This window comes from Notolepis coatsorum (assembly GCF_963971535.1).
Source record: "Notolepis coatsorum genome assembly, chromosome: 2".
In the NCBI taxonomy this organism is placed as follows: domain Eukaryota; kingdom Metazoa; phylum Chordata; class Actinopteri; order Aulopiformes; family Paralepididae; genus Notolepis; species Notolepis coatsorum.
The window spans coordinates 138,586,017-138,611,512 of NC_140166.1; the positions used below are offsets into that span (position 1 = coordinate 138,586,017).

The following is a 25,496-nucleotide window of genomic DNA, read 5'->3' on the forward strand; positions in this document are numbered from 1 at the left end:
GCATGTCGAAGTGTCCTTGAGCAAGACACTTAAGCCCTAATTGCTCCTGATGAGCAGGTTGGCACCTTGCACGGTCGCCTCCGCCGTCGGTGTGTGAATGTGTGAGTGAATGGGTACAATCATAATGTGAGGAACAAAGCGCTTTGGATAAAAGCTGCTATATAAATGCAGCCATTTATATTAACAACGCCCCCCCCGCCCCCCCCCCCCCCCCCCCCCCTCTACTGTAGCCACTGTCCCAAACTCACCACGACGCAGCTCAACTAGACCCTGGAGATTTACATTATTTGCTTTAAGTCAGGAGAAGGGTTTCTTCTACAAGGTGAAATACTTTGTCAGTGAACATCTTTATGTGTTGTTGATGTGTCTTTTCAAGCGTTTCCATCAGTTATCCACATTGGCACAGTGCATTTGCTTTATCAATCCAGGGTGTGTTTGCTCTGTCAATCTGGGGCCCTGCTGGCGGGTGGGGCCCAGGTGAAACACAGCTATGGCCACATATGTGTGTGTTAAATATGAGAGAGAGTTCTGGGGCGACACCAGGCCAGGCCCACATGAAGCTCAGAGGAAGGGAGTACAAATCAACTACATCAGAACATGTAATAATAATCACCCGAGTTTTATTCTCAGCTGAGGGACTGAGCGAGTCAGATGTGTGTGTATTGGGGAACAGGTAACATCACCTCACATTAACCCTTTCACTACCACACTATCAAAGGGTTAACCCTTTGACTACCACACTACCAAAGGGTTAACCCTTTGACTACCACACTACCAAAGGGTTAACCCTTTCACTGCGACAATACAGAAGGTTAAACGCTCATCCATTCAAGTGAGTCTCATTCGTCTACTGACTATCGGCTACCTTTTACATGTTGTCATGTACAACAGGTCAGCAGGTCAAGGGTACAACTCTGGCAGCTACGGGTAAGTAACGTTGTTCATCAAACAGTGTTGAACTTGAGTGCTACAGCCTTGAGTGCATAGTAGTAAAGACATATTAGCATAGTAGGTAGAAATATAGGCAAGGAATATTATTTAGTGGCAAAGTGTATGACAGTAAAAGACAGTGCAAAGGTTAGTTCTATAATCTTCTTCTTCATTTCAGATATTGATTGTGTGTTTTTAGTCGACGGTGGAAGATCGGTCGGGTTTCGACTGTCCTAACTGTGGTGGGAAGTTTAAATTCTATTGCTAGATTGCCATTATTAGGGCCCATTCAATGTCCTATATGTATTGTTCATGGTGTAGCAACGTTAAACTTTTTCATTCACATATTCATACTAAAATATGGTCTAAAGTATAAGTATGTTTTCATCTCTTTCTGCAGCTTTCTCCAGAACGTGATTTATAGCCCCAAATGCATTATATTGATGATCAAATACAGTTTGGTAGGAATCTGTGCAAGATAAAAAATTTCAACTGGATGTACTTCTAGGAGTTACTACACGTCATCTGATGTTGACCGGATGGGCGAGGGGGCATTTATAATTCCGTGGGCAACGTTATACCATTCATCTAATGTGGGTCATATGTTCATCATAGCAGTTTATATCGAACACGGTAATACTACACGCTAAAACTCACCCCAGTCTCCTCGGGCCGTTGGGCGATCAGCGTGGAGTAGACAGTTTTCCATTATGGGATGTCGAAATACCCGATCCATTTCCAGGTTGTATAATAGTATATACGTCCAAATCATGTTGTTTTTTCGAGTTATTTCCACCGATCGATGTTCACTGTGTGAAGACAGAGTCTCTCTAACATTAGCGAGTGCCCGGACCACATATGGAGTGAGTCCTGCCGGTTCAAAGGTTGACATCCGGTTTCGATCTGCCGATCGGCCACCAGATGGCGCTCTTGAACCGCTAGAGGGTTGAGAGGAGATCAGCACTGTGTGTCAAGGCTGCGGAGGGGAAATATGATTTCGATCACAGATTTTTGAAATATTGATATCAAAGACGATTTACGGCGTCCTCGGCAACTTGAGCATGGCGGGGAATGACGAGTTCCGGCGTTTTCGGCAGTTAAAGTGTTAAAGCATGATATATTAAAATCCATGTGGAGCAGTTCTATATGTATATAAATAATAAATAATAGTAGTACAGGTGATATGTCCATCAGATGGAAGGGGGAGTCTATTTTAAGTAGTCCAAAGTCCTTGGGGGGAGGGGACTAGGTGTTCAGCAGTCTGATGGAGGTTGGCACGAAGCTACCTAAGTCCCTTTTGTTTAGTGATGAAGCTCTGTATCGACGGCCTGAGGGCATTCGTTTGTAATGGGTGTGAAGGGTGTGTGTTTTGTCCTCAACTATTTGAGAGGCCTATTTAACTGTCCGTTTCTTGTGGATGCTGCTGAGTGGCTCCTGGTCCTTCCCAATTATCTTGCCGCTGATCTTAACGACCCTGTCGAGAGGTTTCCGGTTGATGGCACGCATCACTCCAAACCATGATGTGATGTTAAAGGACATTATCGATTACACAAAGGAGTTGTAGAAAGCCTGCAGGATTGATGGTCGGACCTGAAGCTTCCTCATCTTCCTGAGGAAGAACAGTCGCTGTTGGCACTTAGAGTGGATGTTATCTGTGTTGGTCTTGAAGGTGAGCTTATGGTCGATGGTGGTGCCAAGATATTTGTACTCCTCAACGCGTTCTATTGTCTGGCCATTTATCTCCAGAGCCGGGGGAGTTGTGGGGTCACGCCTGGGCCCCGTTCCCCGTACCTGGATAACTGAGTTAGCCGGATAACTTTCGGGTAATTCTGACTTAAGCCGGACTTTCCGATTCCCCGTACCTGGATTTTCCAAATCACCATGACAACAGATCCAAAAGTTTGAGCCTGGTCGAAAGCAGAGTTTAAGTTCAAGTTAGCCTGAACCATCGCCACGCCCCCGCAAAAAAGTGACAGCCCGTTTCCTGAAATTATTTCCACAGTCTACGATCTGCATTATACCATTCTGAATTACGTTTTTGTGCTCCATTCTTCCAGAGGGGGCTTTTGAAATGTAAAATAGACCCAAAATGCTGATACTAAATTCACTTTGTCCTAAATAATGCACGTTATATATACCGTGGCGCTCGCTCGGTGCGATATACACATTATGACGTGGTTATTTTAATTGTAACTGGGATTAAGATGTCTGATGAGATGCGCTGTTTGACGGATTTGAGAAATTGAATGAGCCGTTGACGTCACATTAATGAATGAGGATAAAGAAATAAAACTTAATTCAAAATAAAGAATATTCTAAACACGGGTCTCTCGTTCATTAATGTATAAACAATGAATTTATCCCGTCTGGCACAGTGGCGCAGCGGTAGTGCTCAAGCCTGCCAACCCAGCGACCGGTGTTCAAAACCCCGTGTTTCCAATATAATTTTTTTGAATATAATATTAATGATTATACGCCAAAGTAGCCTGGTTTTAAGTTAAAATATTATAAATCTACATGCATTGAGGATGTCATTCTTTATATAGCTCTCAACGTGCACCAAATTGAATTATTCCTATATTGCAAAAAGAAGGAAAAGACTAGGGTTTCGAACCCCGGTCGTCTGCGTGAAAGTCAAAAGAACAACCCGTTAGACCACAGTGGAGATAAGTTAAAGATCGACTATACATCAATCAATGGGTAAGAGAGCCGTATCGTAATTCTGTATAACAGTTTAACTAATTATTTTCGCTAGCAAGATCTCATTTGATTATTCAATCCAGCAGGCAAGTTTAAAGAAATATAATCTGATTGATTGAGGTAATGAGGGACTTAAAATTAGCCTATAGATAACGCATTTAACTTGTCGGCGAGGCGATTGAGCCGTATTGCAATCTGTCAATAAAGTTTTAAATCAATTAATCAATCAATGCCGTTAGAGAATCAGGATCTCTGCCATCGATACGTGCTGGCTTTTCACCTGAAGCGGCCGCGCGCACTTAGCCTGGGTCTCAAGTCTGAATCGAGTTAACGAGACTGAATCCACCTTCGAGGAACAGGAAAATCCCGGCTTCAAACATCGGGTTAACTGAAGCTGGATAATGACATCTTGATCGACTTAGTTGAACCAGGTACGAGAAACAGGGCCCTGAAGTCCACCAGCAGTTCCTTCGTTTTGCTGGGGTTTAGGTCCAGGAAGTTGTTCTTACACCACTCTGCGAACCTGTTAATTTCTCCAATGATGCGGTCATTGGAGTTGGTGGTGTCAACGATGACTGTCATCAGAGTATTTGATGAAGAGCATCTCAGGGTCTGAGCTGCTACAGTCGTCGGTGTACAGAGTGAACAGGACTGATGAGATGACAGATCCATGTGGTGCCCCGGTGAAAACAGTTCTGTTGGAGCTGTAGTTGCCGTTTAATCTAACGGTCTGGTGTCTATTTGTGAGGAAGGAGAGAATGAGCAGTATGAGGTGGGGGTTGACATTCATCCGGAGGAGTTTCTGTCCCATCAGATGAGGGTGCACGGTGTTGAATGCACTTGAGAAGTCCACGAATACCATCCTGACAAAGGACTTGGGCTTATCCAGCTGTGTGTAGGTGTGATGCAGCAGGGTTATCATTGCATCATCCACACCTCTCTGCTGCTTGTATGCAAACTGGAGTGGGTCTGTGTACCCACTAACCTCCCTCTGTAGCTGAGATAGAATGAGCCTTTCAAAGCTCTTCATCACCAGAGATGTGTTACGTTCCCCCAGTGAAACTCCTTGCTGTCAGGTGAAAAGAAACGGTTGGCTACTCCACATGTATCGGCGGAGGCATGTGGTAGTTCTACACCCTCCCCAGGCCGACAGTGGGGCAATGCGCGCAATGACCGGGAAGGGAATTGGCATGACAAGATGGGTGAAAAATACAGAAAAAGCCCAAAAATGTATTTTATATAAAACATTTCAAAATAATTGAGTTGTCAGTATGGTCTTAATGATTGAATAGCCAGTATGGTCTTAATGACTGAATCGTCAGTATGGTCTAAATTACTGAATTGTTAGTATGGTCTTAATGATTGAATTGTCAGTATGGTCTTAATGACTGAATCGTCAGTATGGTCTTAATGACTGAATCGTCAGTATGGTCTTAATGATTGAATCGTCAGTATGGTCTTAACACTTTCAGTGCCCACCACGTGATAACACGTGTTATCAGCCCGACGCCTGAATGCCCACCACGCCACTTAGCGTGTTATTCTTTTATTAGCAATCTGAATTCATATTTCATCAACCAAGTCTCCCGTTGGTAAACCAGCCCCATCAGGAGCTCAGATGTGAGTGGAACATCAGAACAGCGTGGAATATGTGTTTAGAGTATGCAGTGTTGGATCAATAAAAGCAATAGATTTTTGGAATGGCGATCAGGAATTGAAATGATCTTTTTGGAGAACATCTGATCTGAGGTACGGAATCTATTTTACAAGCCTTGGGATAATCAGAGTTGTATTCGCTGAGATCTCAGCGTTCGCCCTGTGTGTGTGTGTGTGTGTGTGTGTGTGTGTGTGTGTGTCTGTGGGCGATGGCTTTGAGGAAATCAGATAATCGATTTTTCAGATCGCCTATATAGCGTGCATACGTACATATACTATCGATAATCTAGCGTTTATTTGAAAACTATTCATAAATAGGCAGAGAAATGACAACGTTCTAGAATATTCCAGTAAAGGGCGATTATCATGGAATATTTATATTTTCCTTGAAAACGAGGGCTTTTCAAAATGCTATAAAACGAAAATGAACCGATAAAAAAACAATCCGCTTCGACAATGTTGACTGGAAAACGAGTCATTGATAAGCGACGGGCAGATTAGACACATAGCCATCATTTAAAACATAGATTAGGTGTTATTAACGCTAACATTGAAGTGGATTGAAGTGGCATTCAAGCACTAAATCGTGCGCCCCCTGCTGGCACTGAAAGTGTTAATGACTGAATCGTCAATATGGTCTTAATGATTGAATCGTCAACATGGTCTTAACACTTTGAGTGCCGTTCACATAGATATACGTTTCTGCCGTCCGATCGTTGAGTGCCGAAAAATGTAGATCTACGTTTCTGTTTTGTTATTTCTTTTATTCGCTATTGGCATTCATAATTCATCCAGGAAGCCTCCGGGAGCCAGCTAGACCCTGTCTGATATTGCAACGCCTCAATACCGTCGCCTGGTGGATTTCGGGCGAGTTACACTCCACTCTAAACCAGAAGTGGCGCTCGGTGCATCGGGGAAAAGGCTCCGCCAGAGATATCTTGTAGCGTGGATCAATATACACACATTGAGTGCATTGGATCGCTTTCGAGACGCAAGAATCAATATGCTTTCGGCGTTTATTGCGTCATACAAACGGAAAATGGATCTAGCATTGGATTTTTTTTCACCAGACGCATCGGCCAGAGGTAAGAGGAACCTAACGTTATTTTCAGCTCGATTGTCCATCTATTTCATTGCAATCTGTCCGATCAACGTATGGTGTCTTACTAAAGAAAGACGTTAGTGACAATCAAGGAATCATAAACGACCCCCCCCTTTCCTTCACGCATGATGGAGCATAATGTATAGCGATCATATGCATTTGAATTTTTTAATATAGTGTGTATAGCAGGGGTCGGGAACCTATGGCTCGCGAGCCATATATGGCTCTTCTGGTGACAGCATATGGCTCCCAGAAATGTTTGAGTAAAAAAAAATATATATATAAAAAAAAAAAAATTATTTTATTTTTTTTAATACTTGTGATATTTCTTAATAATACTGTGTCATTTTAAAGTAAACAGAAATTAGTTTTGAAGATACAGCTAATAGTATCTATAGCTGAAGATATAGCGAGCAGAGCTGGCGAGGTAACACAAGTGGACAGAAATTAAAAATCTTCAACCTGAAGACCAGCTGATTCTTAAAACTTGGAACGAGCTTCCTGTGACATACCACACAATGCAGCGTGAGTATTGCCGTATTGACCATGTTTGGCTCTACATATGCATGTGGGCAGTCATTCTCGCATATGAGGAACATTAAGACCAACCTACGCTCACGTTTAACTGATGGAAGCCTCAACGCCTGCATGAAGCTCAACCTCACCACGTATGAACCAGATTACAAGGCCATCAGCAAAACCATGCAGCACCAGAAGTCGCATTAAAAGTAAGACATATTTAATTTATTATATGTTAAAAATACCATATGGCTCTCAATGAAATATATTTAGAAATATTTGGCTTTTATGGCTCTCCCAGTCAAAAAGGTTCCTGACCCCTGGTGTATAGGAACGAAATGCCAATCGATAATGTATAATACGCGTCGGGGCCTATAGCGTGCGTTCTAGGAATTACTGCTATACGGTCTAAAAACATACTTATATTATCGACGGTACTAACACGACAATGTATGAATGGAAAAATATAACCTTCCCACATCCGGAACGATAGATACCCGATGTTGAATGGGCCATAGTAATGTCGATATAGCTATAATATTTAAAAGGTTATAGCCCTGCAAAGAAGGTGAGCCACTCCATAGGGTTACAGCACTGGCAGAGAGTGGCATAAGATGGGCATATGCATGGCACCCAATGTGTTAATGACTGAATCGTCAATATGGTCAAAAGGATGGAGAAGTCTCACCTGAGAGGAAGGCAACCTTCTCCTTGAGAATGGGCAGAACGTCAATAGCCTTCATATCCTCATTGCGATGAAACCCTGAAATAGAGACAGAGAGAGAGAGAGAGGTCAGGCAGGCAGGCAGACAGACAGATACAAAAGACAAATCGAGAAACAGACAGACAACTATTAATCAGTACCTAAGAGAAACTGACAGACAACTATTAATCAGTACCTGAGATAAACTGACATACAGACAACTATTAATCAGCAGTACCTAAGATAAACTGACAGACAGACAACTATTAATCAGTACCTCAGAGAAACAGACAGACTTACAACTATTAATCAGTACCTCAGAGAAACAGACAGACTTACAACTATTAATCAGTACCTCAGAGAAACAGACAGACTTACAACTATTAATCAGTACCTCAGAGAAACAGACAGACTTACAACTATTAATCAGTACCTAAGATAAACTGACAGACAACTATTAATCAGTACCTAAGATAAACTGACATACAGACAACTATTAATCAGCAGTACCTAAGATAAACTGACAGACAGACAACTATTAATCAGTACCTCAGAGAAACAGACAGACTTACAACTATTAATCAGTACCTCAGAGAAACAGACAGACTTACAACTATTAATCAGTACCTCAGAGAAACAGACAGACTTACAACTATTAATCAGTACCTAAGATAAACTGACACGACCCCATAGAACAGATCATATCAAAAGCCAAAAGGTTCACAAACTCCATCTCCTCTCCAGAATACCCTGACGTGAATTCCCAGAATCTTGTCGGAGCAAGACTTCAGAGACGTTCTCCGTGAATGTTCACTCAGTTAAGATGATGATCCCCTTGGGGGAAATGTGCACACAGCTGAAGTCAGACACATTCTTCTGTTTATTATTTATGTTATTCTAAATCAAAACTAGTAAAAACAGTAAATGCACTCCGGGAACAAACAGCAGCGTTCAGGGGACCTGAGCAGGCTTTAACCATTTCACTGCCACACTACCAAAATGGTTAACCCTTTCACTGTGACAATACAGAAGGTTAACCCGTTCACTGCCACACGACAGCGGGTTAACCCTTTTCACTACCACACTACAGAAGGTTAACCCTTTACTATCACACTACAGACGGTTACCATCTGTAGTGTGATAGTGTTACGTGTGGGGGATGTTTGTGCCATGATCAGGTGTTCCTAGTGTGATGTGTTATGTCTAGCTGTAGTTCCCCGGCCTCTTGTCGCGTGAATATTAAAGGCAACCAACTTGTGTTCAGCTTTTCGTTCAGCGGCCAATCAATCAATCCACTAGCACGCGGCCTTGCGGCAAGAGAGACAAGAGAGACAAGAGAGACGCGGCAGAGTGGCCACGCATGCGCATGAGGCTCCCCCAGGTGCTCTTGAGGAGGAGGTCCTTGTGTTTGAGAGGTTGTGTTTGCGTTGTTGGTTAATCATATCGCCATCGCCCAACTGCCTAACTAACCAACTAACATAGCCATAATTTAAGATATAGTTTATGCATTCGCAAAATATGAGAGCGCTTGTCATTGAAGGGCTTCCTACAACGGAGGAACGGCCGCTGCTGCTGCTGGAGCTGAACCGAGTCAAGCCGCGGGCGGCACACGGAAGCCGGGGAAAAAACAACCGCGTCGCCCCGCTGGCTCTTCAGCAAGGAGCCTCCACAGCTCCAGTTAACCTAATTTATACCGTAATGAATCATTAAAAAATATACCGTTAACTGGAATATGTTGTTTCTTTACACATATGTTGGATTATGTAATTGGGTTTTCATGACAAAACAATAAAAATCGCTACTTTACATCAGGGTGAACGCTGAACCGAGTCAAGCCGCGGGCAGCGCACGGAAGTCGGGGAAAAAACAACCGCGTCGCCCCGCTGGCTCTTCAGCAAGGAGCCTCCACAGCTCCAGTTAACCTAATTTATACCGTAATGAATCATTAAAAAATATACCGTTAACTGGAATATGTTGTTTCTTTACACATATGTTGGATTATGTAATTGGGTTGTCATGACAAAACAATAAAAATCGCTACTTTACATCAGGGTGAACGCTGAACCGAGTCAAGCCGCGGGCGGCGCACGGAAGTCGGGGAAAAAACAACCGCGTCGCCCCGCTGGCTCTTCAGCAAGGAGCCTCCACAGCTCCAGTTAACCTAATTTATACCGTAATGAATCATTAAAAAATATACCGTTAACTGGAATATGTTGTTTCTTTACACATATGTTGGATTATGTAATTGGGTTGTCATGACAAAACAATAAAAATCGCTACTTTACATCAGGGTGAACGCTGTTACACTGCCACCACCCACTTCAATGACAGAGCTCTCATATTTGCGAATGCATAAACTATATCTTAAATTATGGCTATGTGTCTAATATGGCTGTCGCGAAGTCATTGATAAGCGACAGCCATATTAGACACATAGCCATAATTTAAGATATAGTTTATGCATTCGCAAAATATGAGAGCGCGGTCATTGAAGGGCTTCGTTCTACAACGGAGGAACGGCCGCTGCTGCTGGAGCTGGACCGAGTAGAGCTGGCGGCGGTGCACGTTAGCTGGGGACAAACCACTGCATCGCCCCGCTGACGTTAAAAACGCGAAATAACGTTACTGATGTACAGTGACACCCAGAGTTTCTAGTTACAGTAGTGACGCGTGACTCGAGATAGTCCTAACACTGTAACAGTGTTTATTATTAAGAGTCAGATAGTCCTAACAGTGTTTATAGTCCTAACACAGTGTTTATTAGTAAGAGTCAGATAGTCCTAACAGTGTTTATTATTAAGAGTCTGTATAAAAACGCGAAACATAATAATCAGTCAGCAGCGCTCCACTGCTACCGCAGCCCAACACAAGTGCGTTGGAACAGCAGCCCAACACTACACAAGTTGGTTGCCCGCGCTGCCGCGCTGCCGCGCTTGCTCTTTGGATTTCATTTGGGACGTGGGACGGCTGCGCTTGCCTGCGCGTGGGGGCGCGGCCAATCAGAGAAAAGCCGAACAGAAGTTGGTTGCCTTTAATATTCACGCGTCCTGGTCTTGTAGTCCTTGTCGTTTCCCTCCCAGGTGTACCCATTTGTAATCAACCCAGGTGTGTCTCGTCTCGTCATTCCGTATGTGTAACTGTTCTGTCTTCCCCTGTGTCTGATGCTGATCCTGTCTGTACAGCTTTGTGTTTTGTTTGTCATTATTTTATGTTACCCTTTGATCACAAAAACCATGGTAAATATTAATTAAATATCTTTTGTTGGTTACTTTGGCTACCGTCTCCTTATTATGTTACATTGACCAGACAACAAGCATTCCTTCAGTCAATGGTAATGTAATAGATAGTAAAGGGTTAACCTTGTGTAGTGTGGCAGTGAAAGGGTTAAGTAAGATAGTGAAATCCTTCACCTGCTGCTGAAAAGAGTCACACACTCGCATAACCACCCTGCGCCCAGGCTGCAGAGGCAACGTGTTTACTGTAAGTTACTGCTGTCAATCAGCCTGACACCCAGTTCAAACACAGGTCAAACACAGGTCAAACACAGTTCACACACAGGTCAAACACAGGTCAAACACAGTTCAAACACAGGTCAAACACAGGTCAAACACAGTTCAAACACAGTTCACACACAGGTCAAACACAGGTCAAACTCAGGTCAAACACAGTTCACACACAGTTCACACACAGTTCACACACAGTTCACACGTTTAAAAAACACTGAAACAGCTACAATGACCTGTCCAGAAGAGAGGTGGAAATGAATTAGCTGCCATTATACAACGGCATGCAAATTTCTCGATTCTGATTGGCTGAAACAGTCAATTTACACGTGGGTATTTTTCATAACCCAACGCTCTTGGTCCCAGGACCCGCCCACAACCGCCTTACTATCAATGCGCCATTCGTGGTTTTAGGGATGAAAGCAAGATGGCGGACAAGCCGGACAGGAAACATTCCGAAAGGATAATGGTTATAGGGTCATAAAGACTAAATGAAAAACGATGCTGTCACGGCGAATGTCTTAGTTGCTTAAACAATGTTGGATGATGTAATTGATGTGCCATGAGTCATTGTGGAACAAAATAAAAATCGCGCAAATTGATTGATTGATTAATTTGAATTTTTTATTTTCTTTTTGCCTACTTTCAAGCAGCTGGGAGGTGCGCTGTTTTAAGTGAGCATGGCCTATTGAATTGATTGATTGATTGATTGCTAATTTTATTACTGTCCGCCTGGTTTCCAACTGGTTAAGTTTAGGCCCTCTTTCGAAGTTGGTTAAGGTTAGAGTTTGTCTTTAGAGCAGGGCGATAGACCACCAGCCCTGGTTCCAAACTCTAACCCTAACCAACTTCGAAAGTAGGCCTAAACTTAACCAGTTGGAAACAAGGCGGACAGTAATAAAATTAGCAATCAATCAATTCAATAACCCACGCTCACTTAAAACAGCGCACCTCCCAGCTGCTTCTATAGAAAGTAGGTTTAAAAAAAAAAAATTATATATTTTTTTTCCTATAGGGCAAAGAAAACTTTTATTTGTTTTACCTACTTTCTATAGAAGCATCTAAGAATGAAGTTCTATAGAAAGTAGGTTAAAAACTAAAGAAAAGTTGGATGTGTTAGTTGGTTGGATGTCTAGGTGAAAGACAGTTGGATGTTAGTTGGTTGGATGTCTTAGTTGAAAGACAGTTGGATGTGTTAGTTGGTTGGATGTCTTAGTTGAAAGACAGTTGGATGTGTTAGTTGGTTGGATGAATGAATGAATGAAAACTTCATTTAACAGATTGCAGAATGGGTACAATACAGTACGGCTCAATACACACAATTGTTAAGGGGATGCAGACCTGAGAAAGACGTTTGTCTTGTTTCCATCAGGGTCCCCCATTTTCAATTCATATAGACATTTATGACATACACAACATACATGACATTTATGGCATAGGGACATATAGGTATTTAGTACTGATACATTTGTGACATAAACGGTATTCAAATATACAGTACTGTTACCCCTAGATCCTGACAGAGTATATGGGGAGGGGACTGTACATTAGGAGGGGGTGGGTGGGTGAGAGAGAGATATACATACGGCGGGGAGGAGACTGTCCTACTGAGAACAGTTGGATGCACTTCCGAGCTGCTTCCACATGGAGGCAACTTCTCTTTTTTGTTGTTGTGGGAACTACTTTTTCTGGCGGATGGTTTTTTCAATAAATCTTCGATTAATGTGTGTTTATTGTATAGCAATAAGGTTGGATGAATGTGCCAGTTGTATAAAAGCATTACACCACTTGTAGTCGTGGTTTGTGAAAAATAAACCATGCCTAAGGGGGTCTAACGACCACCCCTAGGCATGGTTTATTTTTCACAAACCACTCCTGCGCGTGATGTAATGCTTAATTATACAACGACATGCAAATTTCTCGATTCTGATTGGCTGAAACAGTCAACTTACACGTGGGTATTTTTCATAACCCAACGCTCTTGGTCCCAGGACCCGCCCACAACCGCATCACTATCAATGCGCGTTTGTGGTTTTAGGAATTAAAGCAAGATGGCGGACAAGCCAGACAGGAAATATTACGAAAGGATAATGGTGATAGGGTCATAAAGACTAAATGAAAAACGATTCTGTCACAGTGAATGTCTTAGTTGCTTAAACAATGTTGGATGATGTAATTGATGGGTCATGAGTCATTGTGGAACAAAATAAAAATCGCGCAAATTGATTGATTGATTGCAAATTTAAAAACAAAAATGTTTACATACTTTCTATAGAAGCAGCTGGGAGGTGCGCTGTTTTAAGTGAGCGTGGACTATTGAATTGATTGATTGATTGCTAATTTTATTACTGTACGCCTTGTTTCCAACTGGTTAAGTTTAGGCACTCTTTCGAAGTTGGTTAAGGTTAGAGTTTGTCTTTAGAGCAGGGTGATAGACCACCAGCCCTGATTCCAAACTCTAACCTTAACCAACTTCGAAAGAGGGCCTAAACTTAACCAGTTGGAGACAGCAAATTTTATTACTGTCCGCCTTGTTTCCAACTGGTTACGTTTAGGCCCTCTTTCGAAGTTGGTTAAGGTTAGAGTTTGTCTTTAGAGCAGGGCGATAGACCACCAGCCCTGATTCTAGGGATGTCCGATATTATCGGCCGATATTGGCATTCAAATGTGATATCGGAAAATATCGGTATCGGTTTAAATTTTTTTTTTTTTTTTTTTTTTTTTTTTTACATTTATATAACCTTTATTTACCCAGGCAAGCAAGTAAGAACAAATTCAGATTTTATTTATTGTCAAAAGTATGCATAATGTTATGTTAATTCCACAACAAGACATATGTAATGTTAATTACCTGAAATTATTCAGTTTTTTGGGGGGGGGAAACCCTGCATATATCGGTATCGGTTGATATCGGTATCGGAAAAAAAGCCAATATCGAGCATCCCTGGCTGATTCCAAACTCTAACTTTAACCAACTTCGAAAGAGGGCCTAAACTTAACCAGTTGGAAACAAGGCGGACAGTAATAAAATTAGCAATCAATCAATCAATCAATCAATCAATCAATTCAATAACCCACGCTCACTTGAAACAGTGCACCTCCCAGCTGCTTCTATAGAAAGTAGGTTTAAAAAAAATAAAACTCTTATAGGGCAGAGACCCCCCCCCCCTTATATAGGGCAAATAATTTTTTTCCCCCTATAGGGCCAAGAAAACTTTTTTTAATTTGTTTTACCTACTTTCTATAGAAGCATCTAAGAATGAAGTTCTATAGAAAATAGGTTAAAAACTAAAGAAAAGTTGGATGTGTTAGTTTGCTGGATGTCTAGTTGAAAGACAGTTGGATGTCTTAGTTTGTTGGATGTCTCGGTGAAAGACAGTTGGATGTCTTAGTTTGTTGGATGCCTAGTTGAAAGACAGTTGGATGTCTTAGTTTGTTGGATGTCTTAGTTGAGAGACAGTTGGATGTGTTAGTTTGTTGGATGTCCTACTGAGAACAGTTGGATGCACTTCCGAGCTGCTTCCACATGGAGGCAACTTCTCTTTTTTCTTTTGGGAACTACTTTTTCTGGCGGATGGTTTTTTCAATAAATCTTCAATTAATGTGTGTTTATTGTATAGCAATAAGGTTGGATGAATGTGCCAGTTGTATAAAAGCCATTACACCACGCGCAGTCGTGGGTGGTGACAATTAGACCATGCCTAGGGGGGTCTAACGACCACCCCTAGGCATGGTCTAATTGTCACAACCCACTCCTGCACATGATGTAATGCTCAATTATGCACAGCGGTCGGACACGTACACACGCACACACACACGCATGCACGCACGCACACATGCGCACGCACACACACAGACACTCAGTCACACAACATGTCATGTGAGCAAGCAATCTTGACTGAGATCACTGCAAGTCATTCACTTTGCATCAAAAAACAGCAAATAATATACAACAGTGAGAGCTAAGGACAGAAAGAGAGAGAGAGAGAGAGAGAGAGAGAGAGAGAGAGAGAGAGAGAGAGAGAGAGAGAGAGAGAGAGAGAGAGAGAGAGAGAGAGAGAGAGAGAGAGAGAGAGAGAATGACAGAGAGAGACAGGGGATATATAGAGAGAGACCGAGAGAGAGAGAGGAGAGAGAGAGAGAGAGAGAGAGAGAGAGAGAGAGAGAGAGAGAGATAGAGAGATAGAGAGAGAGAGAAAGATAGACAGAGAGTGTGAAAGAGAAAGACAGATAGCGAGAGAGACATAGAGAGAGAGAAAGACAAACAGAGAGATAGAAAGAGAAAAAGACAAACAGATAGAGAGAGATATTACTTTTTAATTGGATTACAGTCCCATATATGTCAAGAAAAAGAAAGAGAGAGAGAGAGAGAGAGAGAGAGAGAGAGAGAGAGAGATAGAGAGAATAGAATAGAATAGAAATAGAATAGAATAGAAATACTTTTATTATCCCGAGGGAAATTTGACACTGCAAATCGCTCAACAAAACATTTAGACAGAACAGGTCACGAATAAGAATAACAAAACAATTCAAATTGCCTAAGATAAGAGTAGAATAAAATAGAATAAAATGGAATAAAATATACAGTAAATAAATACAGTAAAAATATACTGAGGTCTACAGTAGGTGGAATATTGCATATTCCATAAGTGAGAGAGACAGAGAGAGAGAGAGAGAGAGAGAGAGAGAGAGAGAGAGAGAGAGAGAGAGAGGCAGAGAGAAGGGGGTATTCTCTCTGTTCTTTGCAGATGCAGTTAGATGGTGATGTCATCGGATATCCCTCATCCGCATCTGGGAGCAAGGCTACATGCACGCACGCACGCCACACACACACACACACACACACACACACACACACACACACACACACACACACACACACACACACACACACACACACACACACACACACACACACAGCAACACTTCCTCTCAGTGCCAGATTCCCACAGGATAATGGATAAGTACCTAATAAATCACAGTTGAATATAAATATATTGAGAGGAAGTGAGAAGAGCAATAGAGACGAGAGCTGAACAGACACAATAACAGGAGAGCAGAGCAGAGGCTAGCTGGAGAAGAGGATGAGAGGAGAGGAGAGGAGAGGAGAGGAGAGGAGAGGAGAGGAGAGGAGAGGAGAGGAGAGGAGAGGAGAGGAGAGGAGAGGAGAGGACAGGACAGCTGAAGAAGGGAGGATGAGGAGAGGAGGAGAGGAAAGGAGAAGAGAGGAGAGGAGATGAGAGGAAAAGAGAAGAGGAGAGGAGAGGAGAGGAGAGGAGAGGAGAGGAGAGGAGAGGAGAGGAGAGGAGAGGAGAGGAGAGGAGAGGAGGAATATATATATATATATCTCAAGAGAATCTGTTTGTATTCACAGCTAACATGTACACATGATCGACATAAGTATAATACTAGGCATGCCTGTAGGGAAACGTTCACACTGCTACTACCAAAAACCAATGCAGAAAAGAAAACTGTGTTATATAGAGCCATGTCATATTGGAATAAACTGCCAGTACATCTTACTCAGATAACCAGTAAGATAAGTTTTAAAAATAATTTGAAAAGAGCATTGAGAGAAAAATAAATTAGTTTACATTAAAGAAAAACACAGATACTGTAGTTTACACTGTAAAGATATGACTGTCTGAGAGTTTAATCCCTTTTATTGTATTTTCTGTGATTTGATACTATGTTTGTGTACAGTAATGCTATTTGGAATTATTTTTATATGTAGGAATATTGGAATATATTTTTTAATGTATGCTACTATAATGTTATGTATGTATGTACTGTTTTTGTTGTGTGTGGACCCCAAGACTAGTTGTTGCTGCGGTGATGACTAATGGGAATCCGTAATAAAGATAAAGGAGAGGAGAGGAGTGGAGAGAAGGCGTTGTATAGAAAAGAAAATCTGATCCAATATTTATGGCTCAAAACCAATTTCCGCCAATTAGTTACACTTTAAATGGAAAGATTAAAGTTCTTGATTCAGAATTTTTTTATCATGGATGAACAAAACTTTCAATGCAAATGGTTGATTTGAATTTCAAGGACTTTTTAAGCACATTTGTTAAAGAAATGGACTGTTTTCAAGGAATTCCAGGCATTGACTTTTTTTGGTATAAAATCAAGCACTTTAAGCACCTCAAGGACCTGGTAAACAAACATACTGTATACAGTCAACTCTGACAGAAGTAATTAATGACTCATGACCAAATATACCCATACAAAATATTACACCCACACCCAAAGAGAATGAAAACAGCAAGTGGAGGGATTTGAGAGGTATAACAGAGAAGACACAAATAAGATGAAAGATGTTTATATCCCATAGGATGGGAAGTCGTGACTGAATGTTTTATAATGACATTATATCCCCCGTCACAGAATGAAAGTGAACCAAGAGCGAAGGGATTCGGGATGAGCTGAAGACCGGAGAGAACTGTATAGGCAGAGTTCCTGGGGATGAAGGGAAATATCCATAAACTCTGTCGTCTGGTAAACAGATCTGGGGTCAGGGAAGAAGGGACTTTACCTACTTTACATCAGTGGTTCCCAAAGTGGGGGTCGCAACCCCTAGAGGGGTCGCGAGCAGCCGCCGGGGGGTCGCAAGATGATTTCCAGAATATTGATTTCATTAAAAAAAAATATATATATATATATATTATTAAAAAAACTTATTTAGTCAGGCCACTGAACTTAGAAGCAGGCCAGGCCAGTGTTTCTAGTTACAGCGGTGTGATAGTTAGATAACCTAGGTCGGGAACAACCAGGAGATCACTGCAACAGAGGGTAACGCAGTCTAAACTCACACAAGTTGGAGAACTATCTCTCTCTCTTTCGCTCTCACACACAAAGAAAATACTAAAAATCCATCAAAACCAGATTTGTTGCTAATCATTGACATTATTTCGGGGGTCGCAGCCTGAAAACTTTGGGAACCCCTGATTTACATCAATGTTCTGACATATCTGGGGTCAGGGAAGAAGGGACTTTACCTACTTTACATCAATGTTCTGACAGATGAATGAATGAAAACGTTTATTTAAAATGGACACCACAGCTACATTGGACCAGTCACAGTGGACAGAGCCAGATGTGTTGTTTTGCGTGTTTATAGCACAAGTGCTAGTTTTCAACACTAGTCCATTGAGGCTTTTCTAAAAGATAGAATTAAATTAACAGTAAAATACAGAATTAAAATCACAAAACAGAACAAATAGTTACCAGAGCAAGAGTCCATGATCAAAATAACAAAACCAGTCGGCGTCTACATGTATCTGAGCACTGCTGCTTTGATTTCAGCCATATGCCTTGAGTCCTCTACTGAAGACGTTGGCATTGGACTCCAGTGTTTAGCCAGTAGGCAGAGAGTTCCATAAGTTTGCCCCATTAACAGAGAAGGCAGACTGTCCAAACGAACTCTTGCACATGGGAACAGTACAGTCACCATTATTGAAAGCGTGTGTGTTTGCTCTACTAGAGCTCCAACGTCTGGTGGCCCGGGGTCAGGGGAGAAGGGAATTGACCTACTTTACATCACTGTTCTGACAGAGCTGCCACTTTATGGTAATTTATCTCTAGGAATGGAAATGAGATCATTAATGAGCCGCTGAATGCTAAATCACACACACACACACACACACACACACACACACACACACACACACACACACACACACACACACACACACACACACACACACACACACACACACACACACACACACACACACACACACACACACACACACACAGTAGAACGAAAGGTTTTGGCAAACAACCGGAGTGCAAATGTAACAGTAAAGTGCAACAGTAATATACAATGTACAGGTGATTATGTTTATGTTTATGTTTATTAGGATCCCCATTATAGTCATCACCAACGTGTTGACTATTCTTCCTGGGGTCCGGACAGATATACACGTACACAAATATGAAACATTCAGTATAAATCAGTCATATATCACATACATAATCAATACAAATGTTTACAAAAGAAGGTCATCATTGTTACGAATGGCGTGTTTTGATAGCATGGTGGAGAGTGGAACCCAGTTTGCAGCAGACAACGGAGAGATACTTAACAGGAAGCAGGAGACGGCTTAGTGACGATAATAAGGCTTTACTCAAAACAGAAAACGGTAACATGAAACAATGAACCAGCAAGTGTATGCTGGCCCAGAACACTTAAATACAGACACCAATCAGAGACAGAGGGTAATTACTAACAGGACACAGGTGTGACAGACAGAACTAACAGAACACAGAGCACACAGGGGAAAACAATAACAATGGTACAAACTGAGACATACGAGACTAAAACACATTTACAAAACACAGACAGTAGGGACACAAGACTAACACAGTGGAACTAATAAAGACAACATAGACAACAAATAAATCAAACATAAAACATAAACTTACAAATAAATTTGATTTGATTTGATATATACAGAGGACACCACAGCTACATTGGACCAGTCACAGTGGACAGAGCCAGATGTGTTGTTTTGCGTGTTTATAGCACAAGTGCTAGTTTTCAACACTAGTCCATTGAGGCTTTTCTAAAAGATAGAATTAAATTAACAGTAAAATACAGAATTAAAATCACAAAACAGAACAAATAGTTACCAGAGCAAGAGTCCATGATCAAAATAACAAAACCAGTCGGCGTCTACATGTATGTGAGCACTGCTGCTTTGATTTCAGCCATATGCCTTGAGTCCTCTACTGAAGACGTTGGCATTGGACTCCAGTGTTTAGCCAGTAGGCAGAGAGTTCCAAAAGTTTGCCCCATTAACAGAGAAGGCAGACTGTCCAAACGAACTCTTGCACATGGGAACAGTACAGTCACCATTATTGAAAGCGCGTGTGTTTGCTCTACTAGAGCTCCAACGTCTGGTGGCCCGGGGTCAGGGGAGAAGGGAATTGACCTACTTTACATCACTGTTCTGACAGAGCTGCCACTTTATGGTAATTTATCACTAGGAATGGAAATGAGATCATTAATGAGCCGCTGAATGCTAAATCACACACACACACACACACACACACACACACACACACACACACACACACACACACACACACACACACACACACACACACACACACACACACACACACACACACACACACACACACACACACACACACACACACACACACACACACACACACACACACACACACACACACACACACACACACACACACACACACACACACACACACACACACACACACACACACACACACACACACACACACACACACACACACACACACACACACACACACACACACACACACACACACACACACACACACACACACACACACACACACACACACACACACACACACACACACACACACACACACACACACACACACACACACACACACACACACACACACACACACACACACACACAGTAGAACGAAAGGTTTTGGCAAACAACCGGAGTGCAAATGTAACAGTAAAGTGCAACAGTAATATACAATGTACAGGTGATTATGTTTATGTTTATGTTTATTAGGATCCCCATTATAGTCATCACCAACGTGTTGACTATTCTTCCTGGGGTCCGGACAGATATACACGTACACAAATATGAAACATTCAGTATAAATCAGTCATATATCACATACATAATCAATACAAATGTTTACAAAAGAAGGTCATCATTGTTACGAATGGCGTGTTTTGATAGCATGGTGGAGAGTGGAACCCAGTTTGCAGCAGACAACGGAGAGATACTTAACAGGAAGCAGGAGACGGCTTAGTGACGATAATAAGGCTTTACTCAAAACAGAAAACGGTAACATGAAACAATGAACCAGCAAGTGTATGCTGGCCCAGAACACTTAAATACAGACACCAATCAGAGACAGAGGGTAATTACTAACAGGACACAGGTGTGACAGACAGAACTAACAGAACACAGAGCACACAGGGGAAAACAATAACAATGGTACAAACTGAGACATACGAGACTAAAACACATTTACAAAACACAGACAGTAGGGACACAAGACTAACACAGTGGAACTAATAAAGACAACATAGACAACAAATAAATCAAACATAAAACATAAACTTACAAATAAATTTGATTTGATTTGATATATACAGAGTTGTAGTATTAATATGTACAGTGATACAGCATACAGGTATAAAGACAACTACTACAGTTTACTAAGAGTTTCTTCCCCAGTGCTGTGCACAGCCTAAATAACTCCAAAGGCTAGATTTGTATATTATCCTATTTTTGTTTTGGTGTGTTATTAGTCAGGTTGTGGAAGTGCTGTTTTTGTGTGTCTGTGCATCATGCACTTTGATTATATGCACTTTTACTGTAAATTGTGCCTCTATGCATTATGCACTTTACTACTACTACTATGCACTTTTAGGGGGTGTTGATATCAACTTTAGAATTTGTCCTTTTATGCCATTTGTCTGTGTTTTTAATTTTTTTTAATTTTTGTTTTGTACTGTTTCTACTCTGCTCCTGTATTGGATTAGTTGTAGACACACAGTGTTGCTCTGTACCTGTATTCCAATGTGGATTTGTCCATACATGGCAAATAAAATCTCTGACTCTCTGACTCTGAACTATGATAGTAAGTCGTACTGACCAGCAGCGTAACTAGTAAGAGTAGGTAAGGGATAAGTACAGATACAGAATCTACATATATGTAAAAATGGATTATGTGCAGGTATGTACAGACAGATGTGTGTATAATATATATAGTATATACAGGTAAGAAGATATATAACATATAGTATAGTATAGTATAGTATATACAGCACTATTGTACATGCTATCATACAGAGTTATATGGTATACATTAATTCCCAGGGCACCAGGCTAGAAGTGCAAGAACACACACACATGAACACACACATGAACACACACATGAACACACACATGAACACACACACACACACACACACACACACACACACACACACACACACACACACACACACACACACACACACACACACACACACACACACACACACACACACACACACACACACACACACACACACACACACACACACGCACACACACACTAGCAATGAATGGCGCCTCTGGCGATCAAAGGAAAAGCAAAGAGAAGTGATGTCGGCGGAGACATGATGAAAGTCATTCATAAAAGCTAAATGAATCCCAACGTCGGCTAAAACGATCCCCAGTGACTCAGCCGCTCAGTGACTCACCCCTGATGGTGCAAAAACGAGAGCTTTCCTTAACCCTTTCACTGCCACACGACAGAAGGTCAACCCGTTACTATCACACAACCGACGTAGTGTGGCGGTGAAAGGGTTAAAGCCATCGCTGGATATGAGTGCAATAAGCTTTTCAAAATGAAGACAGTTCTTCAACCTCATTATCAGGACAAGCTGCGACCGTTTCACTGAAAACAGACTCCTGGAGGTCCCGCTGTAGCAGAGGAGTCGTGCATGAAGCCTTGACCTGTATTATGTTTGGTTTCCCACTAGGGATGGACTATTTTCCAAGTCCAATTATATGTATATTTAAATCCAATCGTTTTATGGCTGCTTTTATTTGGTCAAATCACTGCTCACTTTATGTCAATTTGCTGCCTATGTCTATTTTATGTCTGCATTACGTCTGTGAAGCACTTTGGGCTGATATTACTATATGAAAGGTGCTATACATACCGTTTATTATTATTATTTGTCTAAAAATATATATTTGCCCTTGTTTTTACCGGCACCTACACCGTGTAGTGTATGGAGAGGGGACCCTATTAACTGTTACACCGCTGAACGGCATGCTGGGTACAGCTCTCTAGCTAGCCAGGTAGCATACCAGTCACGAGGAAGATGAAGAAAGAGACCGGAGATGTCGGGGGGACCTTCTTTTCAGAGTATTTTAAGGTATTTCTACTGTTACTGTCAGGATTGGACCCACACGCAGACACACACAAAAAGGGGTATTCTTAAAAGTTATCCCTGAGGGGTAACCCGCTAGTATCGCAGAGCGATGAGGGGAAAACACAGGAACACTGAATGAATCAAAATGAAAGCTACTGACACACACAGGGGCCAGAGGAATGGAGAAAAACTTCAAAACAACCACCACTGCCTAGCAGTTAAAAAGTAAAAAACAAGGGAATACAAAAGCACTTCAGAGAGAGAAAAACCTAGAAACTGTTCTCAGAGGTCTTAGGTAACGGACCAAAAGAGTCATGAACAAGCGTCGGACTCGGAGCACAATAAACCAAGCCTACTTAAAGACCCCGCACACCTGACTCTAATCAGGTGCCAATCAAGCCCACACACCTGCCAGGCCACATGGCAATTATCCCGCAGGGCTGATTGACAGCTCACGTGAGTTAACCCAGAATAAACCCTACTAAATCCATAGCTCACAGGAATAAACTAAAAGCAAACCCACATAGACAAGATAAAAAGAGAAACCGACGCAACGTGACGACATTGCGAGCACGAGAAGCACTCGTGATCTTGAAGAGTGCTTCAAATCTTCCTGGACTTTTACTATTACTTTTAAATCGACACTGTACAATTATACACTTTCTACTGTACACTTACTGTATATTATTTCTGTATATTTTGACTGTATATTTAATATTTTAGAATGTATATACATAACATAAAAAATGTATATCCCGGACCGTATTTTATTCGTATTCTTATTTGTGACTTTTGTTTTTACTACCTAAATGTTTACTGTTTACTGTGAGCGATCTGTTGTGCCGAATTTCCATCGGGATAAGTAAAGTATTTATATTCTATTCTATTCCATTTTAACACATTAACTGCCACAGAGTTTGCCCGTCGCATACCACTCTTTGCCACCACTCTAAGCCTATGGAGATGTTTACCTTCTTTGCAGGGCTATAACTTTTTAAATTGTATTGCTAAATTGACATTACTATGGCCCATTCAACATCGATTATCTATCGTTCAGGATGTAGGAACGTTATACTTTTTCATTCATAGATTCATACGAAAATACCGTCAAGAATATAAATATGTTTTTATCGTTTTCTGCAGTAATTCCTAGAACGTGAGTTATAGGCATAAACGCATATATAGATTATCAACTGCTGTTTGTTGCCAATACACGCTATATAAATAATGTCAACTGTACATGATCCTAAACCTTATGACAGATCATGCGCGGATGAACGGGGGGGGGGGGGTCGTTTATAATTCCGTGATCGTCAGTAAATGCTTTATGTAGTATGGGTGATATATTGATCAGAGCAGTTTGCATTAATAATAATAAACAAACACGCTGAAAATGACATCAGCGTCCTCTTACCGTTCGCCGATGAGACTGGAGGAAAAAGATCCCACTTATTTGACACGTTCGACTAGATCCATTTCCGGTTTGTATAATAATAATAAACGCCCAAATCATATAGATTATTGAGTTATGGCAGCGATCGATATACACGGATGTGTGTCTAGAGTCCCGCAACAATAAGTGCCGGACGCATTTGCCAGATGCACCGAGATCACCAGAGATCCATTTCCGGTTGTAACTCGCCGATCATCCACCAGGCGGCAGTATTGAAGCGTTGCAGAGTTGTGCAGGCTCCCACTGTATCAGCCGAGGCTGGGTGAGGGAATAATGAATACCATGGCGAAAAAATAAAATATGATCTCAATAACGTCGTACGCCGTGGAATGGCAGAATTAGCATGACCTTGAAACACGTTGTACGACGTTATTGGCGCCAGATGTGTTAAGAGTTGGACAAACTGGCCGTACGCATTGTGTCAAAAACACTGGCTTCCAAGAACCTAATGACACGGCAGGAGACGCAGGCGGTCGAGACGGATGACAACAACAATAATACGGACGCGCAGCGACGGAAAGCCAGAGAGACCGCCACGCTACGGATCCCTAATGGCCGCCGTAAGGCCGCCATTCTACGGAGCCCTAATGGCCGCCGTAAGGCTGCCATGCTACGGAGCCCTAATGGCCACCTTAATATGGATTCTCCACCCCGGAGGCCGAGGGAGACGCGACACAGCTGGGTGGCAGCGAGCGACCAACCACAGGGCATTAGGCTTATTACAGGAAGTGGCCTCCTCGCTGGACGCTGCCCGGCTCTGGGATATTGTGGCCGACCGGCGGGGGAGGAGGACAGGCGTGAGGTAGCGGTTTATTGAGTTTATTAGGATCCCCATTAGCTGTTGCATGACAACAACTAGTCTTCCTGGGGTCCACACAAAACATAAAACATTACATTCGACAAGACTTTTACAGAACAGTAAGTACAAAAATAAAAACAGATTTCTGAAGTCCATTTTCCTTCAAGCATTGACTTTTATATCTTCCATCATATAGGCCTACCACTTATTTTCA

At 41.8% G+C, this 25,496-nt stretch overlaps 1 protein-coding gene across 1 annotated transcript in view; it reads right to left on the reverse strand.

Moving 5' to 3' along the window:
- Positions 1 to 25,496, reverse strand: part of triob (trio Rho guanine nucleotide exchange factor b) — a gene marked incomplete at both ends in the record, with an annotated part of 438,511 nt that overhangs the window by 216,191 nt on the left and 196,824 nt on the right. Inside the window, 1 exon segment of the mRNA XM_084308322.1 lies at positions 7,596 to 7,670. Coding sequence (XP_084164448.1) covers positions 7,596 to 7,670 — 75 coding nt within the window.